The sequence below is a fragment of the Psittacula echo genome (assembly GCF_963264785.1).
Source record: "Psittacula echo genome assembly, chromosome: 2".
NCBI lineage: Eukaryota > Metazoa > Chordata > Aves > Psittaciformes > Psittacidae > Psittacula > Psittacula echo.
This window is the reverse complement of record NC_137737.1, coordinates 70731146-70758265: the sequence shown is the minus strand read 5'-3', so window position 1 is coordinate 70758265 and position 27120 is coordinate 70731146. Positions and strand designations below refer to the sequence as shown.

The 27120-nt window shown below is 44.8% G+C and overlaps 1 protein-coding gene across 2 annotated transcripts in view; it reads right to left on the bottom strand.

Moving 5' to 3' along the window:
• The window catches only part of F13A1 (coagulation factor XIII A chain), a 65541-nt gene extending 38624 nt beyond the window's left edge, over positions 1 to 26917 (bottom strand). The window contains exons 1-5 of one of the 2 annotated variants that reach the window (XM_080610603.1): positions 26795 to 26917; positions 24557 to 24743; positions 22457 to 22608; positions 16727 to 16915; positions 4331 to 4582 (exon numbers count right to left, since the gene is read on the bottom strand). In XM_080610603.1, coding sequence (XP_080466729.1) covers positions 4331 to 4582; positions 16727 to 16915; positions 22457 to 22607 — 592 coding nt within the window. In that variant the 5' untranslated portion in view covers position 22608; positions 24557 to 24743; positions 26795 to 26917. Of the gene's footprint in view, positions 1 to 4330; positions 4583 to 16726; positions 16916 to 22456; positions 22609 to 23563; positions 23681 to 24556; positions 24744 to 26794 lie in introns of those variants that run through there. The other variant, XM_080610602.1, reaches the window with a different exon arrangement.
• Positions 26918 to 27120: the final 203 nt, after the last annotated feature.

Sequence of the window (27120 nt, the reverse complement as noted above, 5' to 3'; positions counted from 1 at the left end):
GGAATGCAGGAGTGGGTCTCACTGGAAGAGGACGGCACTAAAGTGAGCACAAAGCTTCAAGAGCTAAATAAGGTTATCTACAAAACCTACTCCACCTCCAGGACCAAGATCAGTATGCTGCCTTGCAGCTGCTAGTGCTTGTCTGTATTAATATAGCAGAAGGATGAAGCTCTGTGTGCATTTTGCCCACCTGGAATCTATGCTATGAGAGATCAAATTTAGGATTTAGCTATAAGTGCAAGAAAATGCTTTTGGGCCAAATTTGGATGACTGGTAACACTTAAGAAGAGTCCAAGGTTAACCACATGTTACTAATCCTCAAACTGTATTAGAATATTTAAGCAGGAGAAATGTGTCACTGACCAGTATTATTTAATATATTCATCAATGATTTAGATGAGGGAATGGAGTGTACTATGAGCAAGTTTGCAGATGACACTAAGCTGGGGGAGTGGCTGACACGCCAGAAGGCTGTGCTGCCATCCAGCGGGACCTGGATAGGCTGGAGAGTTGGGCAGGGAGAAACTTGATGAAATATAACAAGGGGAAGTGTAGAGTCCTGCATCTGGGCAGGAACAACCCCAGGTTCCAGTATAGGTTGGGGAACGACCTGTTAGAGAGCAGCGTAGGGGAGAGGGACCTGGGGGTCCTAGTGGATGGCAGGATGACCATGAGCCAACACTGTGCCCTTGTGGCCAAGAAGGCCAATGGCATCCTGGGGTGTATTAGAAGGGGGGTGGTCAGTAGGTCAAGAGAGGTCCTCCTTCCCCTCTACTCTGCCCTGGTGAGACCGCATCTGGAATATTGTGTCCAGTTCTGGGCCCCTCAGTTCAAGAAGGACAGGGACCTGCTGGAGAGAGTCCAGCACAGGGCAACTAAGATGATTAAGGGAGTGGAGCATCTCCCTTATGAGGAAAGGCTGAGGGAGCTGGGTCTCTATAGTTTGGAGGAGACTGAGGGGTGACCTTATTAGTGTATATAAATATATAAAGGGGGAGTGTCCTGAGGATGGAGCCAGGCTCTTCTCAGTGGCAAACAATGATAGGACAAGGGGTAATGGGTACAAACTGGAACACAAGAGGTTCCACTTAAACTTGAGAAGAAACTTCTTCTCAGTGAGGGTGATGGAACACTGGAACAGGTTGCCCAGGGGGGTTGTGGAGTCTCCTTCTCTGGAGACATTCAAAACCCGCCCGGACACATTCCTGTGTAACCTTATCTTGGTGTTCCTGCTCTGGCAGGGGGATTGGACTAGATGCTCTTTTGAGGTCCCTTCCAATCTCTAACATACTGTGATACTGTGATACTGTGACTCAATAAAGTTGCAATATACTCAATTGCTTACATATAATGCATTTTGCAGGAAGCTTGGGTGAATGAAATGCACACCTCAGCTCTGAGAGTCTGCAGCTTGCTCAGATGCACTATGAATCTCCACCTGAGGGAGGGTGAGAGCCACACAAGTCAATGCAAGGTCTTGTCCTGATAAGCATTGAATGTTCCCCGGCAGAAAGTTGCTAGGAGTTAGCGCCTCCTTGGAAACAGCTTACAAGTATCCAGATCAAAGGAGCCTTTCTCTGCTTTCATGTAGTCTGATACTGCTAAGAGTTAAGATAAACTCCTAGAAGTTATCCTTAACTACTTGCCATTTGTATCGTGTTTCAGAACTGAAGAGGGAACTGAAGAGGGCTCTGCATGCCCAAAAGCAAACCTGATTTTCCCAAATATGTCAGCTGGCTGAAGAAAGGATGATGCCTCTCCTCACAGGCTTTACTTTGCTCACTAAGTAATGCAAATTCCACCTGAGTATGTGAAATCTCAATCCATTAGCTTGCTGAATTCCCACATGTTTGGGCTGGTGCATGTCATTTGGCAGAATCAAGCCCTGCATCTGCATCTTTAAAATATTCTTGGTGATCAGCCTTAAATGTAGCTAAGGGGATTAAAACATAAGAAAGCATCTGATGATTTTGGAAGCAAAGTACTCTGTAGCTTGACTGGTATCCAAACTTGTTCTGAAACAGCAGGAAAAACCCCACATCCCTGGCTGGGAAGATATGTCAACACTGAACTACAGTGAGAAAAGGAGCAGTAAGAAAGGGCACAAATGCCTCTGTCTTAAAGAAAAGCTTATACTGACACATTGATGTTTCTCCAAAATGATGAGTTGGAAAGCTGAGCTAGACACTGACAGAGCCCATACTCTGCTGCCTGTTGCAACAATCCCCAATCCCCATTCACTCCTGGCATCAGCCTTCTCTCCTTTTAATGGTGCTTTTCACTCAGACTTTTCTGCTTAGCTATTAACCCAGCAAACAAGTCTAGGAGATTTTCAAACTATTGTTTTCTCTGCACTTTACTGCCTGAGTTTTTATGCCCTTTTGTCATTCCACTGAACAATCTTTTCCAGCCAGGGGATAAAGCAAGGAAAGGCAGTCTCTGGCTTTCTAACACAAGGAAAGGGGAAAAGGCAGATACAGGTGTCAATTAGCTCAAACTACCTAGGAGTCAAAGTAGGGGCAAGAAATGAGAATAAATCCACATGAAACATGCAGAAAATGAAACCTGTAATATTCAACAAGGGACAGGACCTGGAACCATCAAGGTACCTGAATATGTAAGCAAGTGGTGAAAATGTGGTCCTCCAGGGGTGACATCGAGTTGCCTCTCCTGGGTCTGAGGGCAATGGATGGCTGCTGCTGGTGGAGGAAACTGCTGCATGTCTTGCTCCCTCTGGGTTGCTCATGCCATGGTTTTAATCTTGTTCAGTTTTGGCCCCATTCGGCTCTGGTGTGCGTGAGGGACGGAGGGCACAGGAGAGCATAGTGCCCAGTCACAAACTGAAGTGGATCAGTCAGCACACAGGGCTGGTGGGAAAAGGGGTGTGTAGAAGGGATTGATTTTTCCCTTCCCACCCCCTGACTAGTGCCTCTGATCAGCCTGTGTAGTCCCAGACACACCACTGTGGGGTAGCCAAGCCCCCCACATCACATTTTTTCTCCACACTAAGGCTGCATGCCGCCCTAGCTTGTTGTGTGCTAGTAATGAGGCAATTTAAGAAGCTTTTTTTCTTTGGGGTTTATCCCTTTACAAGTAGATGCTGTGCCACTGCAGAGTCACCATGCTGGCTAAAAAACTGGCAGTTAGGACACCCAGAACTAACGCCAAGGGATGCTCTACCCTGGGGTGGAGAATTACACCTCCCTAGCTGGAGCTGTGAGAGGCTGGTAATGTCTTCACAAACCTTTAGTTTTGTCTGCTCACAGTAGGTCATAACTTTGGCAATGCTTCCTCTCTTTTTGTTACACACTCTCCTGCCTCTCCCAGAACAAACTCCTAGCATGCTGCTGTAAGGTACCTACCTCTGCACTGCTTTCAGAAGCATTTCACGGTGTCATGGGCCCTGGGCCCTGCCCTTCCCTCCTGTTCCCACTTAACTAACTCCGCTTTATGCAGCATTAACATATATGTTCTTAAATAATGCATAAACTAATCATTGCTTATATTCCCTTGGACCAACAGCAAGTAATGAATTCAGCACAAATCATGCAATGTACTGACAGTGGTGCAGCTGAATAATGGGCTCTATTAATAATGCCAAACTTACTTGTCACTAGGTAGGATGGCCCTTGTTTGGTATGGGATTATTTGATGCAAATACTCTGGTAAAAGGTTTAAAGATGAAGGGAGGATGGCAGGAAAATATTAAAGTCAGCTGCTGACCTCAATATACAGTAATATGTATGACCTGGAGCCTGACAAGTGTCAGAAGCTGAGACACAGTGCTACAGCCTGTCAGAAGGCTGAGCCAAACGTCTCTGGTCCTCCATGCCCTCTCCTTAAAGCCACACAGAGTTCATTGGGTAAAATACAATTCTGTCAGTCTAAGATCTGGTCTGGGGAGATTTAAAAATACAAATTCTTTTTCAACCCACTGGGTAATAAAAAAAGGACTAATTTGCCAAATGTTTTGTTCTTCACAGAGAGCATGGTTGCTGCTAATTAGTCACCAGTAAAGGGTATGTTAAAAGGGCAAATGTCATGTAGTGGCAGGAAGGCACCACCACCAGTGATGCCACAGCAGGTTGAATTCATGCAAGTTTTTGACTGCAGACGTTCAATCCTAAATGTGGTGGTCAGTGATGTAACTTGACAGATCCTGTCCCACACCAAATTCTCTTGGCAGAGTTACTATACAGTTTCCAGACCCAAACTGGCATTTCTTCAACCTCCCTGATACTAAGCTCTCCTTCCTGGGACCACACTCTCCCAAAACTCGATGAGCCTGGCAGCAGAAAGTGTGAACCTTTGACTTAGATAAGGTACTTACGCTGGCACCAGGGATTGAACAGGATGTAAGTGTCAGTTGCTGAGTTTCTTTGTGTCCGGATGATGCCAAAGGGAGTCCAGACAGCAACATACAAACGAAACTTCCCAACGATGCAGGTGGCAGAGGACATGATGGACAGGCGAATGGAGTTGTTCTCTCTGTGGGTAATTTTGGCTCCCCACTCACCGGGTTTCAGCACATTACCTACTAGGATTGGGATGTAGGTGCCCTTGTTTTGCTGTGGGTAACGACCTAGAGAGAGAGGTGAAGAGGTTCTTAATTTCCTGGCAGTTCTCTGTCCCTCTGCCTTATTTTCAGCAGAGGTGGCAAGTTTTAGTGGGTGGAAACCACCTACATCCCTCATTACTTTGCACAGTGCTTGGTCACTTCGCTGTATAGCCATACAAATACATGCAACACCTCCCAGCAGGCAGTTCATGCTGCCACCCCCACCCATCTTGCTCCAGCAAGCTTCAGTCTTGCTGATTAGGGCACTGCCAGGAGTGTAGTCCTAGCAGCATGAGTAGGGGCTGTCCCAGGCTTTCCTTACTCACCACTGTTTATCCTATTGCAGCAAGCTGCACTCCAGCTTGCTCCTTGCCTTGGTGTCAGGTACACTGCTGGTAAGCTTAGGTAAGAATGCTGTCCTCAGTTTAGATGCACCCACCACCCTCTTCACTAGCACACAGGTGCCCACTGGGGCTCAGACATCAACCCTGGGGCTCTTAAGCAGAGCCGAACCTTGCTCTCACTGCATTAATGTGATAAAAAGCAGAGACCAAGTGCTCTTTCATGCAAGTTCACATAGATAGATAGAGGAAAGCCAAGTCAGTCCACCAACAGATACCCAATGCTAGTTCCTCCCAAGTGTCCATTTCTCATGGACAGAGTGAACCAACTCTGGACACCAGTAGTACAGATGAAGACATCTGGCCTGGATAGTCAAACTTTGTCTGCAAGCAATGTGTCCCAAAGTATGACTTACCTCCAAAGTACTTCATGTGTTAGTCTACCTCATAGTAAGACAAGTCACGCCCCAGAGAAGCCTATTATACTCTGCCAACTATAAAAAACATCTAGACAGATAGGCTACATGTGAACATATACACTGCCAGGATTCAAAGTTGTGTGAGGTTCCACTGTTTGAGCGCGAGGTAGAGCCAAACTATATCTGGAAGCCAACCAGCAGTGTAGACAGAAAAGACACTTGTGAGAAGGCTGAGTTCCTTATCTCATTCTCAAATCTATTCTTCATTTCATATTTTAGGCTGAAAATCAGACTCTCATTCAAAAATAGGGTAATGAAACACAACGATGGCAGAGAGACAGACTTCTATATTTTTCATTCTTACTATTTAAGAACTTCAAATTTAAACTCACAAAGGCGTTGATATTCCTGCTTGCTTATTTTTATACAACTGATTTAAATATAATCCCGAATCTGAGCACTGATACATTCTGGGAAAGGACAACTCCAGCTTTGAATCTGAAGCTTATGAGCTGCCACAATATCTGTGAAATCTGGGGCTACTGTGCTTCATCTGAGAGATTATTGAGCTCATGTGAATTTCCCTTTTACAGATGTTCAGTTCACATAAATAGTTCGCTTTGCTCTGCTGGCAAGGGATGCTGTAATCCATGAAACTCATTCAGATCAGCAAGGGATACAACAGAAGGCAAAGAACTACAGAAGAAAAAAGGAGTAGAATAAGAGCAAAATCAATAGAAAACACTAGAAGATAAAGCACTGGATGCTTCAAATATAAGCCATCAAAGAAAAGCCAGCCTAGAGAGAAGAGCCTATAGAGGTAGCAGAGATGAGAGTCTTGTGCCTGCTAACAATTGCGATCTAAGAGCTGAACATATTCTTGTTCTTTGTAGTGCAACTGGGTATGACCCAGCTTGCCTCTACGGTTGATATTTTGCTTCTAGTTTTGACATAACTGTTTTTTTTAAAAAGCAGTCCACTCAAACAAAGCAGCAGAGCAAACCAAGTAATTGAACCGATATTCTTGAAAACAATTAACAAGTGCTACTTTTAAGAATACCTCCCTTATCTCCTTCAGAATGGTGGGAGGGGGCAGAGATTTCTATTTTGACATGGTTAGGAATAGACTGATATCTTCACTGGAAGATGCATGTCTGTGTAGGAGCCTACAGAGGCAGAAGGAGCTGTGCTGTGGCGGGGGCTTTGCACTACTATGTCATGTACCTCACAGGTACCTGTGGGGAGGCTGCAGAATCACTCCCCAGTAAAGCTGTCTGTAGGAACAAGATAGGATCTGAAAAAGGCAATGAAGCCTTTGCAAAACATTCTTATGGAAACCATGTCACTGACACCACATAGCAGGTTTGGCAAAGTACCAAGCCTCACTTTTCTGAAACCTCAACATGCTCACTTTTCTGAAACCTCCATTTGCTCTTCCAAACAAAGGTCCCTGTTGCATGCAAAGCCACAAGACACCCTAATATACCTGTTTCTTGACAAGAGAGCACAGGTAGCTGGTGCTGAGGAGTATGCAAGGTGCTTTCCAGCCCAGAGCTTGTGCATGCCCCACAAAGCTGCTCCCATGCAGTAAGAGAGTCCACTGCACTATCTTGCTCACTTGTGAGAAGGAGGTGCTCTTGGGGTATTACCTGCATCCCTGCAGACATAGCAGGGATGTCAGAGAAAGGATATCCTAGAAGTCAGAATAATTTGCAGATGTTATAAACAGTAAATACAAGAGAACATTGCTTTCTTCTGACAGATGAGCAGGGTTTGGTGCTCCCTAATGTTCTCATAAATCCTGAACCCATAAGGAAGTCTGAGAAGAGCACAGTGAGTAATTTCCAATGTTTTCTTTGAAAACAGGAGGGGTTCCCTAATTTTCTTAAACAAAAACTGAATGGCAAATGGAAGAGCAAGGGAATTGTTACTTCTGACAGGAGCTTGTGGAGCTGAATCGTAATCACACATCTAGACACCTGACAGCATCAGCCGCACTTGTACCATATACACACATCTGTTGTCTTGATACTAAAGTGCTATAAAGCTGAGTAACTTTGGCATTACATGCTAAGGCTGCTGGCAAAAGAATCCTTACGTAGGTTCAGTACTATGTTTATCAACATCATAAGGAAGTCCTCTCAGGACTCCATTTGACTTTTATCTACATCTTAAGCACACATTTCTGGCTGCAGTGGAGAAGTAGGGTCAACTTTGGCTCGTAGCTGGGATATCTGTAATGTCAGCCCTTCCTCAGAATGGATAGCATGCAGTAGTGATTTCATTCTCTGGGTTAGTTTCTAAGCAAGAATATTCAATGTTATCCAAAGACTTATTACTAAGAGCTCAGGAATGTCTGGCAGATCACTCTCTGCAGGGTCTCTGGTGCTAACCCAACCTATAGAGAGGCAGGAGGAATGTTTGGGTGCATGTCAGGACCAGGAGCCATGTAAACAAGATAAGCCCTTTTTATGCTGACAGGAGGGCCCTTCTGCCAGCAGCATCAGCTGGCTCAGGATCTCTCCTACTCTGATTTGCTCCAGGAGTTGGCAGTCTGAAACACTCCACAGCCAGTTCTTTGTGGGTGCTTTACTGCCTGATGTTCTCGTGTGCTTTGGGTGTAGGAGGCCTTGGCCCTCAGATGAGGACATTTCACAGCCAATTGCTCTGTGAAAGGGAATTGCTATGTGACATCATGCTGTTGGGATGTTCCTGTTTGCTCTAACAGCACATGGAAATGGGAAAATCCAGCCTGAGAGCTCAGAAAGCCTGAAGGTTGCTGCACTGTTACCACCAGGCACAGAGTGAATTTTTTTATAGATTTCCTTTGGAGATTAAAAGATATCAGGCTGTGACGGGGGCTGCTGACTGCCATGCCTTCAAGGCAGGAGAGTACAGGAGAAAATTCAGTGACCCTCTTTCTTTATGGGCCTCCCACTCTCTGCTTTTCAATGCTAGATACTGAGCTGCGATATTGCCAGAACACATTGTATTTACAGAAACCTCCCTTGTACAGGAGGTTTAATGGCACAAACATATCTATTTCCACTGCTGCACAGTGCACAGGCCTGTTAACTTTTGATGCTTCTTTCTTATCCTTTTTTATCCCACCTTGATTTCTGTAGCTATCCAAGTTGGGCTCCTAAAGGTCCTGCTCAGTTCAGTTGCAGCTCAGCTCAGCAACTCCTGGGGTTTCCAGGCACCCAGGAAAAGAGAAGCTGTCTTTTAATATAGCTGCTGTCATTATTAAAGGAGCTCCCTCAGTGTTGCATCACAAGGCCTTGAAAACAAACAAATGAGAGTGAAGTTCTACATGGCAAAATGCACCATGAATTAGGCATGTGTAGATGTGGGCATGGATGGGGTGCTGCAACATACACACAATTTGCAGGGGCAAAAAGTAGAGTGCAGTGTTTGTCAGAGCTTGCCGAAGCCCATTTATGCAGCAGCAAAAGAATGAGCCATCTGAAACACAGAACTGTGGCCAAGCACACACGCAAAGTGAGTTATTTTTAACATATGCCTTAGCTCCTTAGCATGTCAGCTCTGGGCCTGTCAGGCATGGAGGCAAGCTGTGTTTAATTCTGGGTTAAATTGCCACACCACAGAGATTTACAGCAACAGAGGGAAAGGGAGAGATAAGTACAGCAAGTTCAGGAAGAAAAACATGAGTGCTCCTCCTCCGGTTATCCAATTCTGCTGCTGTTCCTTACAAGTGACTAACAGGGACCAGGGCTTGCTCAGATGATACTCATCATCTTCCTTCCCTGCCCAGTACCTGGAAGCTCATATCTCCACCTAGTTTAGTTTTTTCCTTGATCCCCAGTGAACATATACAATACCCTCTGTGTGTGTGTGAGTTAGGGCTGTGCTGTTAGCACAGCCACTGTAAGCACCAACGGGTGCCCTTGTATAGGTCCATTTACTCATAAGTGTGTAGATGTTTTACTTTCAACAGGGAGGAGGGAAAATTTGGTAGGACAGAGATTAGAGATACAGTGAGCTTTAGAGACATTTCCCCCCTGATGGAAGTAGGATACTGCAGAAGACAGGAAGGTGAACACAGCTATTTCTCAATAGTCTTTTTACGAACCCTCCTTAGAAGACTGTTTTTTAAAGGAGTTGAGGAATCTGTCTCCCTTTGGGACATACATTATACACAGTAAGGTTAACAATTTTCCTCATAGGTTCATTTGGTTTACCTAGATACACTCTTTCATACAAAGGGTAAAGAATCTATTTCAATGTCAACCCTGGAAGTATAACAATTGTGAAGATTAATAAATAAATTTGAGCTGGAACCCACAAGTACAGTAGGTGTGTAACAGAGATAAGCCTTACTTGTAGCAAGCAACCTGAGAATGGGTGTTAGCATACTGGGACTATGCCTTATTAATCACTATAAATAACTACAACAAATGTCAAAAGAGGAAAAAGGAGTGAGGAAAAAGGAGTAAGGAAAAAGGAGGAGAAGAGAAGGAAGAAAGAGAGAAGAGAAAAAACATGGAAAAGTAAAACAAGGACAAAACAAGCAAGAAGGAGAGACAAATTTTTGTAAAAGAACCCAGTAGTGTCTTCAAGCCGTTGCTTTAGTATCACACCTGCGTTCCTCCCACCCTCAAATTCCATTGCCTTCAGAAGTGCTACATACAAACTTGGAAATGTAGGAAACCCAAATGTCTTGAAATATTTTTTGCTTATGACTCCAGTTAAGAATCCTTAACATTTGACCACTCAGTTCCGGGAGTGAATGTTTATAGGATTTTACAGTTTTAAAACACACATTGGAGTCATGCACCTTAGCTATTCAAATCATTAAAAAACAGAGCTAGATTTTATGTGCCACTTGCTGCTGCTGCAGGAGTACAAGAAGAGGACTTAATAAAGATAAAGATTTCTTTGCATGAAATACTGCATTCATGGAATATTTTGAGGGAAACCATCCTCTCTGCTCAGCTGGGGCCTGGCTGGGAATTCCAGAGGGATGGAAAAAATACCCCAATGAATTTGTTCAGCAAGTGGAGAGGTTTGTTGTATTCTAAGAGCTGTAAAACAGATCTCTTCTCTGTCTGCAGTCAAGCTGTAAGAAATGTGTTCCACTGCTAATAAATTACTCTTTCTCCTCCCAAATGGGACACCCTGTTTAGATTATCCGGTGTTTCTGTATCTTTGTTCAAATCTAATAGTTCTTTGTCAAACAGAGCCTCAAATTGTGCCAAGCCTAAATGGTAAATAGTTTAGCAGTGATAAATAATCAGTTTAGATGGTGATTTAATAAATCCTCAATGTTGTGTTATGTACCACAGAGTTTGACCCTAGCACCAGAGTCAGTTGGTCTTGTATAATGCCAAGAAGGCTCCTAACAAAATATCAAGATCCAGAATTTTCCAATGAGCAACTTTGCCCCAGAGGCAGAACTCATCTTGACATCCCATCTTAAGTGCTGGGGAATGCCTCATGGCTCAGCCACTCCATTAGCTATCAGTTGCCCTGCTCCAGAGCTGCTGAGGTGGACAGGTGACAGCAGGGGCAGCAATACTTCCCACTAAGACAGATTTACTGCCTGACAAAAGGAACAAACCCTCAACCCTCCTGGAATAACCCGTGTCCCAGCACTGCTGTGAAATTAGAGAAAGGCTGTAGACACTGTAGGACAGTATGAGGAGCTCCATCGATTCTGGCACGGGTGTCTTGAATAGGACACCTGTTATTTTGTTGTACTCAGATGCCCATCTGACTATAAGTGGGAATTTGGTGTCACCTAAATAAGCCATATGGGATCAGCTCTAGCATCTTTGTGTTCTTAGCAGCTTTCATGTGTTTATAACTATTCCTGTGGAGCAGGAGGCCTGGGAAGACTGTAGAAAAAGGAACAGTAAGTCTCTGCTCTCATCTCAGGCCAAAAGCCAATGATTTATAGAACCCTGAGAAGTGCATATTAGTGGGTGCATGACTGTCCAAGCATGCACATGTGTAGAAAGGTGATAGTAGCCTGGAGGACTGGGATTTATGACAGTTCCAGAAGTGTGCCAATGGATAAAACATTCATAATAATATTTAGGACTAGACCAATATATATGGATTTATGAAGCCATTTAAGGAAAACACAAATAGACAACAATTTATGAGGATTTATTACAGATAATTATATTATCTGTAATAAATTATATATATCTGTATTATATTATCTGTATTATATGGTGTATTATATGGTGTATTATATTATCTGTAAATAATTATATATATTATTTATACATAATAAATTATGAGAATTTATTTACAGCCACGTACAGGAAACTACTACTAAAAGTAAGATTGAAGGCCATATAAGCCCATCTAATCATATATCTGCTTTTCAGAGAAATCACTGCCAGTGCAGCAGTGACTGTGGAAACTTTGCAGCACTCTGGCCAAACTGACTGCCCCAGGTGTGAGAGCCATGCTCAGTCAGGCTGATCCCCAACCCCCACAGAGGAGAAAGCTAAGAGCAGCACAAAGTATACCCATGACCACAAAGGCAGTAGTCAGGAGAGATCAAGATGGGTGAAGGGGTCATTGGAATCTCTGGGTCCCCGGGACTCCAAGCAAGCTGAAATTGTTCCTGGTGTGAGGAACTGGATGTAAGCACAGCATTTACACTTTTTTTTTGTCTCTTTCATCTCAATCCCAGGCCAATAAAATGAGTATTTCCCAAGGGGTGATGCTCACTTTTTCTCTCATTAAAGCCAGGAAGTGGGCTGCGAGAAAGGAAATATGTGGTGATGGTGCAGCTCCCAAACCACAGGTACTGATGTATGGATGCAGTCCAGCACAAGAACTGGAATAACATCCCGTTACTTTTTATAAATGGATATTTTTCCATTTGGATTTTTTGGCACATTTATTGATTTCCATACTTTAGCAGACAAGTATGGTCCTAATTTAATGAAGCATTATGTACAAAACTGAATTAAAATAATTCACATGTTAGCACTTCAGCCAGTTTCACCAATAATTACTCTATGGAAAACAGTCTGTTAAAGCAAAACCTGCTTTAGGCATAAGGAACCATCGCAGAAGAATATCAATAAAAGTGGCTTTCAAGAGATTAAGGTGACATATTTACATGTTTACACACACGTATATATATTTGTTTATACAATTTAGCTTGTGAATTCTAGACTCTGTGTAAATGGTCTTTAAATGGACTGTGGATTAAAAAAGATTTTTACTGAAGATTATCCTGTGAGTGTCATAGACCTAGTTCCGCATGATACAAGAAGCATTTGTCCCAGGTACCTTTGATTCATTATCAATTAGAAGGATTAAGCAGTCTCTACTTGCTTTATTTGCCTCATTAATCATCTTTTTAATGATGCAAAAGAAGCAAAAATAGGAGGAGAAGGAGAGACGTAAAACTACATTTTAGGGCATAAAGGAAATAGAATAGTTCTGCACAAAGACAGGATCAAGTCATTACCATTGTCACATTTTTCAGGAGCAAAATTAGTCTTTAATGGATAAAAATTCTGTGATGGATTAACGTCAGTGCTGGGAAATTTCCAGTGATGGGAACTAATAATTTCTGAATAGCTTTTTGTGGTGCTGTTGTATAAATAGACCTCACCGTAGGAACTGCCCTGAAGAAAGAGACGTTGAGATTTCCCAGCTCTAACTGAATTCCTGGGAGCTAAGGCCATCCATCCCCATCAAAAGTATCTTTGTACCTTATGAGAATAGCACCTTTAAACACCCAAAATATTCTACAGCTCTGGACACACTGTTTGTGGTAACATCCCCACCCTTGGAGATACTCAAAACCTGTAGGTTTTGAGCAAGCCCTGAGGGCAAGGCCCTGAGCAGCTGGAGCAACCTGGACCTGCTTTGAGCAAGGACTTGGACATGAGTCTGCTGAAGGTCCCTCCAAAGTAGGTTATTCTACAGTTCTGCTACACTGTTTGAAATCCACTGCTCAGGCACACAGAGAGCTCCTTGGAAAGGTCATTTTAGAACATCCTGCCAATATTTCTGTGTATATTCCATCACGTTAACCTCTCAAACTCAGCACTTTTCTGGGAGGTATACCCCTTACGTCACCGCAAAAAGCCTCTCTGAGCTCAAGCTGCCTCTGCTGTATGGCTGTTGTCTGAGTCAGTCCCCAGGTGTCTTTGTTCAGTTGGTACTCTGGAGGGAAGGGATGCCATCCAGAAGGACCTTGACACGCTTGTGAGGTGGGCTGATGCCAACCTTACGAAGTTTAACCATGCCAAGTGCAAGGTCCTACACCTGGGTAAGAGCAATCCCAGGCACAGCTACAGGTTGGGCAGAGAAGAGATTCAGAGCAGCCCTGCAGAGAAGGACTTGGGGGTGTTGGTCGATGAAAAAATGAACATGAGCTGGCTTCAGTGTGCGCTCACAGGCCAGAAAGCCAACCGTATCCTGGGCTGCATCAAAAGGAGCGTGACCAGCAGGTCGAAGGAGGTGATCCTGCCCCTCTACTCTGCTCTTGTGAGACCTCACTTGGAGTATTGTGTGCAGTTCTGGTGTCCTCAACATGAAAAGGACATGGAACTGTTGGAACAAGTCCAGAGGAGGGGCACGAGGATGATCAGGGGACTGGAGCACCTTCTGTATGAAGATAGGCTGAGAAAGTTGGGGCTGTTCAGCCTGGAGAAGAGAAGGCTGCGTGGAGACCTCATAGCAGCCTTCCAGTATCCGAAGGGGGCCTACAAGGATGCTGAGGTGGACTCTTCAGGAGGGACTGTAGCGATAGGACAAGGGATAATGGGTTTAAACTTAAACAGGGCAAGTTTAGATTGGAGATAGAGAGGAAGTTCTTTACTGTAAGGGTGGTGAGGCACTGGAATGGGTTGCCCAGGGAAGCTGTGAATGCTCCATCCCTGGCGGTGTTCAAGGCCAGGTTGGACAGAGCCTTGGGTGGCATGGTTTAGTTTGAGGTGTCCCTGCCCATGGCAGGGGGGTAGGAACTAGATGATCTTAAGGTCCTTTCCAATCCTAACTATTCTATGATTCTATGATTCTGTGATGCTTCTACCTGAGAGTACCAAAGGGCAGGACTCATCTCCCCTGTCTTGGTGATCTTAAAATTCAGAGGCTGGTCTATGGGGGAGAGTCAACAGAGGAACTGAAAAAATATCCCGAAGACAGTTCATCCATCCCATGCTAACACAGAAAGGCTAAACTGCCACCTGGAGGTACCTGCCTCCCTCCTCGGCTTACAGAGGCAGCCTAGGCAACAGCTTTTGGACTGGGCTCTGACTTTCAGGCAGCTAGCATCATGAGAGGTGCATACTGGCTCTTCAGGCAGATGAACAGAAAAAACCTAGATGAAAATGGCCACATTTCCCCATGACAAATGGTTTGAGAGCACAACCCTGAAACCTTGTGCCCTCAGTGCCCTTTCCTAAGTTATACTTAGGAAGTTCCCTCTTTCTCCTCTTCAGGGCATTAAATATTGGACTTGCCAGTAGAAGGAGACATAGCAAGAGTCAAACAGATCATCTCCAAACAATTGCGCTCTCCTTTGTGGACTGTTTTTTTTTTTGCTTTCTGTTGCTAGTCCCTGAGAACAAATGTACATTGTTTTCACCACATGTGCATGAAGAGAAAACATTTGTGGATCACTGAGAATTAACCAGTTCCTAGAAAAAGAGCTTGCACATCTCCCACTTGAATCTCTGTGAGCTAAATTCCTTGTGGCAAGAGTGCAGTGGTGCTCCCGGAAGCAGACGCCTGAAAAGCAGGGGAGAGCAATAGTATTGTATACTGTCCTGTATATGCAGCACTTCCATTCAGCTGATTGCCAGCCACCACACATGAGACACCAGCATTACCATTCCCATTTCACAGGAAGGACGGTAACACTGAAGAATGGTAAGGGGAAATCAGCCACAGGCTCAAAGCTGACTCCAGAGTAATCATTCAGATCTGAGTTTGTAGCAAAGTCTCCCCTGGCTTGAGTTGTGTTTTACCCCATTCCTACTGTGGCTGGGGATTAGGAGATTTTTATCCATGTTTGGAGATTCAAGGTACAAACTACATACAGGCATGTTAGGAAAGAGCAACAGGAAAATAAGTGAATATGTTCTTTTAAGTGGACTGTGCAATGTTAAAACAAGTGTTAAATTTCTTCTTCCAATATAGAATAACTGAGTAAAACAAATGCAAACTGCACACAATGCAATAAAAAACCAAATGTTCCATTTTCCACTTCTTCTTGCTACAGCTGTTTGTTTTAAGCATATAAAGATTAAGGGAAGAGTCTTGAATTTAATTAAATCCCCAAAGAACTAATGATATTTATGCATATTAAATTTTTAAAGGCACTTGTGGCTGTTCAGCCAATCATTCACTGGACTGTCATAACATGCCTCCCAACCCTAATTTAAATTCGAAAGAAGAGATCCATGAAAAAAAGTGTGCAGATAGTAACCTTTTCACTGCACATATGTTTAAGAGATAAACGCCCATCTAGCTTTAAAAGGCAACAAATCTAATAAATGGCCACATCATCATAATTCAGCAGTGGGAAAAAAAATCAATGTTACAAATTTCGGAACTGCATCTCTCAGGAAGGTAAATTAAAACATCAATTCAAATCTACTTTAAAGACTTTATAAGGAGAACATTGATGTCTTAACACAGAAACTCCCAGATAACTCTAGATGAAGCTGGGGCTTTCCCAGAGCTGTCATGCAGGGAGTGGCATTCGGTGTGGCCATCTTTGGAGCACAGCAGAAAGCTCCACTCCATCACTTGTTTTTGACCCTTCCCTAGTCCTGTACCTTCATAAGCCAACAGGTACATTAGGGCCTGTCAAAAATGTCTCAGTGAGAGGAAAAATGCTTTCTTGCCCTTTTTGCAGTAAATCAAGGAAGCCTCTGATGTGAGCCTGAGTAAGTCTCTGGCCCAAAGCTACAGTCTCTGAACCTTCTCCCTTGTCACCAAGTTGGCTGTAAATGCAGGCTGCAAAGTCGCAGGGCTTCCTATTCTTCCACTCTGTGTAATTTCTCTGCCCACCTCTTACACAGTCATCTCTTCCACCTCAAACAAGACTCCTCCTCTGTACGTCTCCTAAACACTAATAAAAGATGTTTTGTGTTCCACCTACCTTTCAGCATTGACATACGGCATTAACCAGGGGTAAGTCTGAAAGCTCAATGAAGTACAGTTTCTTGCTAAACAGAATGCCACAAATACTGCTCCTGCTTCTGTCACAAGTATTTCTGCTGATTTTCTTGAGTAAGGATTCAGACCCTATTTAGAAAAGCAGTTCCTTGCCTATAGTTAAGCCTGGTATTTTTTGATTTATTAATTGAGACAGCCATTAAGTACTGCTGTGTTCCTGTTTATGGGAGACTCTTCAATTCTGCTTTGCTGATATGACACAGACTTTGCCAGGCACTTACCTATCAAGTATTCCAGCCAGAACTGGTCTGTCTCTGGCTTGTAGGGTCGGTTGAAGTCAATCTGGATTTGGAAAATCTGTCCCCGACGCACTATCAGCTTGGGGCTGTAGTACTTGTCAGTGTGGTGCTGCTGCTTGTTGATCTCGTGGGGCTCCTTGAACATATGAATGTCCACAACACGCAGGTAATCTGCAGAGACACGTAAATGAACAGAGAAGGAAGGAGTCAGTATGTTGGAATGTCAGCACCGATATCAATGTTTTTAGAGACCCTGTCCTCCGCCTCCTATGCGTTGCCTCATCAAGGAACACTGCGCGACAGAGCACACTGGATCTATTTGGGACTTATATCTTCCTGGGTGAGCAAGAAACTTATGGACTGACACTTGTCTGCCCACCTGCCATTTTCACAGAGGTTGCCAGGCTTCTAGGGAATGACTAAAGCAATTGCAGAATGAACAGGTTCCTGTGGAACTGAATGTCCTTAAGATGGACATTCCTTTGGCCTCAGCTTTCTGCAAGTCTGGGCCTCCTTTTCACAAGTTTACCAGAGTAATCTGTGGGCCTTGACAGTTGTGCCTTCATGTCTCACTTCTTGCGGCCCTCCATTTGCAAAATGCAAATTTATAGGGGTTTTGTGGCACTTAAATACTATAATGTTTGCAAAGCACTACCACTATCGAGTGCTGGAGAACCTCAGAGGCAGCTAATGATCTTTCATTCAGCTGAGAGCTTGGATTGTCTGTATTAAATAAGGTTTTGTTGTACTGTATGTGTCTAGACTCAGCTTCTTAGTACACCTCCACTGCTATTAGTGTCTTCTTATGAAAACCAAATATAACATTACAGTATATAATTACAGCATAGAGTTATAGGCAAACAGCAGCAGGTATCTGTAACATGCATGAGCAAATCTTTGCTCTGTTCAAATCAGGGCTGTCCAAAAGCCTACCACTGCTAGAAGACAGTCTGCTCAGCTAATGTCCAGTGGTGGCATTGAGATAGCCAAAGGTGCTTGCAGTCACCATGAGCTACGTGACTGTACCATACCAGGAATCTTCACAATGGGAGTCTTCACACACAACAAGCAACCACATGAAAATGAAACCGGGCATCATTCTTTCGCCTACATGCTTGGGCAGATAGTCACAAAACCTCTGCCAGGATGACCATTACTGCTCACCACCATGAGAGAGACAGAAGAGTAAAGCTTGATTTGAAGCTCTCAGCTTGCCTTTCCAGGTGCTGACAGTTAGAAACTGGGTAATTTTTGCATTTTATACTGATGGTAACAGAGCCAAACTCATGCCTGGCAGAAAGAGGTGCACATTTACAGCAGCTGGTGGAGCTGTGTGTACTCATGATGGTGGTTAATTTGGCCTGTTACTGAGTACACTGTGAGCAGAAATGATGTGCTCAGCGAATGAATTGGATATTCAAGTCACTGAAGGCTGAACACAACCCATTTCACAGAAGCTCAGAAAACAGTCTTGCACACTGTTTTTCCTTGAGGGCAGTGGAACACTGCATAGTTGCCAGCTCTGGACAAGCAGCAAAGCAACTCCTTCTGGGGAGCAGGCATTCTGCAGGGATGCATTCAAGACATCAGCAGAGCCCTGCAGGCAGCAGCTCCCCTGGACACCAACATGATATTTCTCATGCTCCAACCAAACCACACAGCCTGGGCTCTGGGCTACAGATAACAGGAGAGGGGAAAATAAGGGCAGCAGGAGCAGGTACTGCTTGTGCATTGTCATCATCAGCTGCCTCACCCTGCCCTTTGGGAAACGGAAAGGAAAATGCCCAAGGACACAGCAAGATAAAGATCCTTTCATGGAAAAGTCCTGGACAACTGAACCCCAGACCATCCTGCTAACCTTAACCTGAGGAAAGGCTGGAATACCTGTTCAATCCTGAGCCAGGCTTAAAGTCCCATGGTAATGTTATTGTTATTCTTTGCTCAATTCACCAGGCTTCTGGAGTAACTTTTGTAGATCCTCGCTGGCTTTAGCACTGGCTGAAGTTACAGAGATGGTTTTTGTGTGAAACATTAAACACATTTTGCTCAGAAATCATTCTCATTGCCCCTCTGTGAAGTGGGGCACGCTTTGCCTCTCTCCCTGCAAAAAAATTGATGATCGCTCACAATAATGCTGACAAAGCTCACAATCAAATTACATGAGGTGGGGATTCCCTGGAGGTGGGCAAAATGGGGGCAAGGAAGAGGCTCTCCCCTCATCTGTCCCAACCCCTCCCAGGCTGAAAGCACTGCATGAAAAGGCTGCATGTCTTGGGGCTCTGTGAGGGGTGAAGCTATCAGTAAGTTTTGCTCAGCCTCTCCCTCCTTCTGAGGAAGCATACAAATGAATTTGAGGGTTTGTTGTATTTTCATCTCATGTTCTGAAATAAAAGGCAATAGTGACCTAGCCATTCCTTCACATTAATCCTTCAAGGAACTGCGAAGCTGAGCCACCCTGGGCCTTCAGTTCACCATTTGCTGCATTTCATCTCAGGACTTACATGGCTCCTGTTAAAACACAACCACACACATCTGTGGACAGCATATTCCACTTGCACTCAGTGTTAGAATGTATATTGAGCTTGCCAGGTGAAGATAACCTGTGACCGAGCCTGTGTTAGTTTAATGGTAATTACAGAGGACAAAACCTAACAGGATAGTGCGATCTGCTAACACCGTCACTAGGGTGCAATCAAAATGAAGGCTCCAGTCTATGCTCATCTGTTTGTGAGGGACAGATGTGGCATCTGTCCTTCACAAAGGGTCATCATCAAGACCCCCTTTGAAGACAGGTGCATACGATGGTTTAGCTTAGCCTGGTCTGCTGTTTAGTGCAAGCAGGTTTGTTGCACAGGAGGCAGCAGTCTGATGCTTTCTTAAAGCTTTTGCAATGTTAAGCTTGCATGGAAATAAATGACCACAAGTTTGAGTTGTTTGTTTGAGTAACAAGAATAGCTTTCAAACATCAGGTTTTCTTGGAGGTCCAGAGAGAAAGGGTTCTGGATTACAAACCCAATAGCGTGAGTTTCCAAAGGAGGTGCCCATCACTCTGCTGACAGGGGAAGCACGATTCTTTGGTGAGTTGCCAAACTTCGCAAAGGAGGGTGCGTGGGGAGCTTGTAGACTGCGGGGCCGCGGGGCCGCAGGGCTGTGTCCTCCCACCAAGCGGCTGTAAGCACCAGGCCCACTCGTAACACATTGCAGTGAGATGAGCTGGCGAGGAAGAGCCAGGGGGAGGACACGGCACAGGCGTGCTCATGGAGATACAGGCTTCTTGATGCAGAAGCACTCAGGGGCCCCGCATCCTCCTCACTGAGCATCTCCTCCCGCCAGCAAGTCGGGCTCCAGCAGCAGGCAGCCCACTGACCTGACTGGGGAGGCAGCAGTCCTTGACAGCATCCACTGCTTGCTCCGGCTGTGATTCAGCTGAGTAGAAGTGGGTGTCAGCAGAGAGCTAGTCAAGCACAAGGTTTTACCTCATCCTGGAGTAGTAGCTAAAATAGGTCAAATGAATCACACCCTAAAAATGCCTGTTTCTCTCTGTTGGCTGTCAAGGGAAACGAGGGTGACTAGCTCAGCTGTAGACACCTACACTGCACAGATCAAGGGAAGGATTCAGTTAAATTTAGGCATCTAAACGAAGTGAGCTTGGTATGTAACCTGTTATTACGGTCAGTTGGTGGCTTGTTGTTGCAGCCAGCAAAGCTGAGAGAAGGCTACAGATCACCCTGGAAGTGACACCCACTGCCCCTCCGGACAGCCTGTGCCTTCACCTCCACTCACTGAGTATCTCTGTGTTGATTACAGTCTGGCACATGTGAAAACAGTGATGTTTGGGTGTTTACTGCAGGTGTCCTGTCCTACCCCAAAGGCTAGGAAACTCATTAATTGCAGCAGCAGGGATAAAAGCATTTGCATGCTTTGTTCAGTGTGTAATGGCAATGACACATGGGAACCACTACAAAAAATTTGGACAACGCAGAAACGTAGAGGTGTGCAGAAGGAGAAGGAGGTGGCACAAGCAGTTCTCCGCAAGGATGTGCTTGTGGCACTAGAGCCCCGTCACACTCTGTTGCTCCTGCTCTGCCAGCACTCACTTTATTCCCCAAGCACAACACTGCGAGTGCTCTGGGCAGGCTCAGCTCCTGAATGTAAGTCCCAGCCTGAGCTCCATTAGGCTATAAAACTTTAATATGGTCTGACAGGTGACTTAAGCATCCTGCCCAAAAGAGTGTGTCCAGGGATCACACTTACATCAGCTGGTATCAAAGGCTTAGATCACTGCTGATGTGCACTGAAACAGCAACACTGCTGCTGGCCCTTCCCTTCAGGTCACCCATTTCATGTTGTTGCTGCAAACATTACAGAGCTGAACTGCACAGCAGAGCTGATCTAGCTGTACAAAAAGAGCTTTGCTGTCATACACAAATTTATTTTTCAGTCATACCAGTTCCATAGCCAGGTTTATCCTATGGCCATGCAAACCCTAGCTTTGGACAAGGGCTGTTTTTCTCACCAGCAGCATCACTTTAAGCACATGTTAGGCTCCTGCCTCAACTCACTTGACCTGACATTCCTAAGTTTCCATGGCATTTCTGAAAAGCAAGAGGCTCCCACCCACCAGCACTGCACTTCATTCAAAGCATCATGTGAAGCACATCAAAAAGCAATAGCAATCTTTCTTCTGGTACTGGTGGGCTTTAGCTACAGGCTGCATTCCTTCTAAGGTATCCCACACTTACACGTCCCCAGCTTCTGGGAACATATTGGGTTTGAAATGATGTCTAGTCAGGACCTGTACCGCATTACATTTGACAATTTCAACACACATACTTGCCCCAGAGCTACAGGGTTGTTTGAAAAGGTTCAAGCGAAATTTCTACAGTTTTAACATGACAGTTGGTTTGCTCAAGCATTTTTAAAAAGAAATGCTTTTTAAAGAAAGGAGTGTGTATTAAAATGGGGGGGATGTGTGGTTAAGGCACATGATCAGGATTACAGAAATAATGCTTTGCAATAGAAATTTGAACTTGTCACTTAAAAGTGCCTGTTTCCCAGTGTGTAAAATGCAGTAATTAATGCTTGTCTACATTTATTAAGCACTCTTTCAACCCTGGATGAAAAGCCCCATCAGAGTAGTAAGTATTACTACATCTGGCTAACCTGAGTTGCCATGTTCAACAAGTTCTCCTGTTCATTTCAAATAGGCCAAAAAATTAACGTTGTTTGGTTGGTGACTCCCTCAGGAGACAACCCTGATTTCTTTTAAACCAAATCTTCCCTACTTTTATTCAGCTTCACTCCAAAGAATCGGCGCTGAGAATGTGGCTTGATTTACCCATCGCTTACAATGATACTGTTTTGTCTCCCCAGCCAAATGATTGAAACACTTTTCACAGGAGAAAAATTAAAAATATGGAGATTGCTTTCAGTTTCACATTCGTTTTTACGAGTGAGCTGAACATCTAGCACAAGTTTTCCCTGCCAGCCAACATTTTGCAGTAGTTTCACGGTCAGTTTAAGGCCACACAAACCAGAGGGGCCATTAAGAGGGGAGGGTATTTTTAGCTAGTTTTCTCATGAGAAGCAATAAAAGCTATCTGAGATCAAGACATGTAAGGAAAAATGTGGTTTGGTTTTAATTCACAGAGCTGGGCAGAGGTGAGTTTGGAAGATGCAAAAATAGACTCATGGGTTAATTGTACACCATACCTTTTGGATTAAATCCTCTAGGTATCAATCCAAAAGCCTCTATCTCAGGGACCTCATTTTCTTCCTCGTTGGAGTTGTTTGATGGGATGGCTCGTCTCCCATTCAGGGGAGGTTTCTTCTTTTCCTCATTGGTGCTCATTGTTTCAGACATCCTGTATTAAAAAATGTTGTAACACAATGAAAGAAAGAAAGAGTACAAGGAAAAAGCAAACATGAGCCAGCATGGCACATGTAAGATGGGAGAAACCAGAAACAGTGTGGGGTATCAGTGAGCCACACATTTTTAAACTCACATAAACAAAAACTGAGAGGCAGAAAACATCAGTATAATGATGGAGCACAGCTCTCTAAGGATTGGAAGGCATTTTGTGTTTGTCATAATACACGAATTAGAGAAGAAGAGGGGCACAAGAAGGAGAGGGAAGCCTAACAGAAGTATTTGCCAAGAAGAAGCAAGGCATTAAAAACATCAGGAAGTTTTGGGTGACAGAACTGGAAAATCATTCACTTTCCCACCCTCCAAAACAGCATTATTGAATCCAAAATATCAAATTATATTTCCAGAAAGTGCATCACATACTATCTCCCCTAATAAAAATGACATGCAAAGTTATACTGCAATCATATCAAACACTACAGCCTACAACAGTCTGGATGATTACTGGAGAACTGTACTTTTGTCCCTATGCACACAAACACCCAGTATCTAAAGGGCTAACTCCTGCATGTAGAGAATCCACTTTTGAGAGAGAGAGGGAGAAAAATGGGAAAGTGGGAAAGAAAAAAAGAAAGAGAAGGGAGAAAAGGGTGGGGGGGAGGGAGGAAGAAAAAAGCACTTATCCACTTATTTCTCTCCCACTAACGACCTTAAGGGAATTCTCAGATGTAGGCTGATCAGAGACTTCTCTTTGAGCTAGTCAAAACTGCTTTCACATCTATTTCAGTGTAAGCATGTAGCAATGAAAAAGCCATGCCATCCTTCTAAGAAAATATTCATGGATGAGAACTCAACTTCTTCCCAAAGCTCCTGAAAACAGCAATTCAAAATGTGGCAATTATTTAACAGCGGTAAGCTCCTAAAGGCAGTTTTTTAGTTAGCAGGGGTACCTTCTTTTCAGATAGTCTTTTTTTTTCCCTTCTCACTTGCAGAATTTCTGAAGTGCAATAGAAGCCTGAAAAAGTTGGGAGCTTTTAAGTAACCTCTGTATATCCTCCTCCCTCCTGTTGCAATAGGACAGTGGCAAAAGGGCTGCCAAGCCCTCCTCTTCGTACCACCTCTGAGGATTTGCCACCACTGACCGCACGTCTTTGCTTACTCCCTCCCTCTCCCTGCCTGTATTACCCCAGCCCTGCTCACCAGGAGCATTTCAGAGTGCTTGGGCTAAGGAAACTGCTTGGGCACTGAGGTTTCAGTTCTTGGTGAGATAGAGTAGAACTGTTCATGGCACAAGGGCTTAGGAACTGGAAGTCTGGAGGAGGCTTTCTGAGGGACACAGCCCAAGTAGCCATGCTCACAATATTACCAGTTTTTAATGGTGTCTCTACCTCAGGCTGCCTGCAGTGCAACTTAAAGTGCCAGTTTTTATTGCACACCCAGGCAGATGACAGTGATGGTTCCCTTGCCTGGTGCTCCATGGCAGTCCTTTCAGAGGACTGTGGGGCATATGGACATGGAATGCTCGTTGGTGGCCCATCAAAGGCCCACAGGCCTTTTTCTTGAGACCCTGTGTAGTTCAGGAGAGTGAAGGTATTTTGCACTAAACAGCTATGTTTAAGGCAAATGACTTTCAGCTCTTGCCCATGATAAAATGTGCATCACATAATAACTGGAGTCTGGAGCAGTCTGGTGGAAACATTTTAGTTCCATGCCAACTTTGTTCAGTTTCACTGAGCTCTAAGATAAGTGGGGACTGTGTGATACCTTCTCTGTCAGACATAATTCCACAGATCAATGGAATGGCGCAGAGAACAAGCAGTGTACAGGGAAGAATTCAGGACCACTCTCCTGAAAGCCACTGTTCTTTGGCAGCAGAGGTACAAGGTACCTACTAAGAGCATGCATGGGTAGCGGAGAGCCCCTCTTACACACATGGGACCTACCATGGCGCGCACTTGCTTCAGCTGCAGGGTAGACGAAGAAGTGGAGACACAGTGAAGAGGTCTCCACTGTCTTTCAGCCAGCTATGACTTCCAGGCCCATAGCAATAGTGAAGCCTCAAACGTCTGCTGGCTTAACACCATGGAAATCAAGCCAGGAGGCAAAAGTGGAGAGAATCGTGTCACATTCCTGTAATGGAAAGCAACAAGTAAATCATCTGGAACACAGGTCCCCCACCCTAGCTCCCTGGGGATTGCCCAGCCACAGCGAGGTAGCTCACATAAGCCGGGACACCTGCATAGCATGGGGCAAAGATGCCAGCTGGAGAACTGAAAGCAGCATGGATGCACCAGCATGGCTTTGCAGCCAGGTTAATAAGCCTGGTAAGGCTGATTGCCAAGGCATGGTGCTGGGCTGCCCTGCTTTTGGAGGCAGCCTTGCTAGCCGCACGGGAGGGTTACACTGTGCTGTTTCATAGCCAAAGGGCTGGAGCTCTCCCCCACCCCCGCAGTGAGCTGCTAGGCATGTAGCACAGAAAATCATCCAGCCAGGGGACTCCCCTTCCCCTGCCCTGTGCCCCCCGGAACATGAGCACCCTGTGGGGAAAGATCTGGTCCTGTTGCTGTCATCCTGAGCTGCAATTTCTATTGACTCAGTCTCACACAGATGGACCCTGTGGCAACCATCTGGAGGGCAAGTGGCACACCTGGCACATGGGAACACAACGAGCTTTCTAGGGGAGGAGGCTGATTGATGATTTTCTCCCTTTCCTTCCTTTTTTCCCTCTTCCACCCTGATTTCTACGTGGCGTGGTGTGCTTTGTGCCATTCTCTCCACTTCCAGCCAGCATTTCAGTTCCCAAAACTGCAGCTGCTGCCACGATGTTACAAAAACTGATATAAATATTGCCTCAGTGCCATGCCTGCTGGAGGCCTGCAACACAAATAAGAAATGCCGGCTCCCGAGGAAGTCATGTGCTTCCCCAAGTGGCTGCGGTGCTGTCAGAGCTGGGAGGAAAACTTTCCATCAGAGCGAGGAAGGGAGCGAGCGGATGCAGCCAAACAGATCCCACTCCAGCCATTGCGCTTGAACAGCCAGCGGTTGCAGATGCCTCCTGTGCCCATGCACATCTCTCTGGGGCTTTTGGCAGAAGCCACCAGTCACACAGAAAGCAGGGAGGCCAACATTTTGGGCAGTAGGGGAGCACTGCATCCAAGGAAAGTAATGTTCTCCACGCTGTAATATATTTATTTTGAGGGAAGTGATGTAAATTCAAGCTTATGACAGCTCCAGATGGCAGGTATTTTCTCATTACCTGGACTTCTTAGCATTTGCTCTCCTCGCCTATTAGGCTGCACTGGCCTTAATTTAACTTCCATGTCTCGAAACTGCTGACGTCAGGGCTGATGCAGGAGGGGGCAGAGAGAACACGAAGCCCTGGTTTTCCTGTAGGGCGTTATATTTAATGAATGATGCACTGGGATGACCGGTGAAGGAGCACTCTTTCTTCTTCAAGCTTCTTCTGCACTGCACCCTGTGGGAAACCATAAGCCCATGCCCATTTCTCAGAGGTGGCCTTCAGATGCTCCTGGCCTTTGTCAAAGACCTTTGCAGTCATGGGTACCCTTCCCTCTGCAATGGACTTTGGATGACGGACAGCCTTTCCTCCCGATCCCCACAGAAAAGCCCTTAAATGGCTGCAAAACTTGCACCGTAAAGGGTTATCCAAAATGCAGTTTCCTGTTGTTGCCAGCGCCAGTGTTGCTCTGTTCCAAGTTCTCCCATGGCAGACAAGAGCTTGTGGGGGAAAAGATAAAAAATCCCACAAAACACAGGAGTCTGTAAAGCTGTACAGCCAGCGGAGATGGTGTGCCAAGACCTGTCACAAGCAAACTGATCAACCAGGTGCTCACATATATGGGTTGCTGTGCTGTGTGCCAATGGCTGGATGTGAGAGAGATTTTGCCTACCACTATTGTAGCTACAACAAGCACTGCTCAGCACCAACTGAGCATTGTAAAGCTCTGCAAAAGGGTGGCTTCCTTTTTTCCTTTTTAAAAACATCTAAATATTTTTTAAATATTACTTTTTTGCCATTTGCAGTGTCAATGGATATTCAGATGCACTGGGACATTATAGGGCAGCAAGTGTGTTAGTGTTCCTGTGAGGACATCATCCTCAATCTGCACACACGAGATACTTTCAACTCTGATCTTCTATACATAATAATATAACATTACCTCTCTCGTCTTCTCAGAGCTTCACTCAGGAACTTGCAACCCTTTTCCAGATAATCAAGTCTGTCTTCCCTCTTCCTCTGCATCAGTGCTTGTCTCCCAGAAACTGATGTTTTTCTTCCTACGATGCCTTGCTTCACCAAGGCTGCAGGCAGAGTAGAGCAAATTCTAGCAGAAAGCATGAAAAAAAATTATTACTTTTAAACATAAGAAAATTTTGGGGATGTTCATTTGATGGTTTTGTTTGCATGTTTTGCTTTCACTTAAAAAAACAAAACCACAAACCAAACAAAAACCCAAACAAACAAACAAACGAACCCCCCCAGATA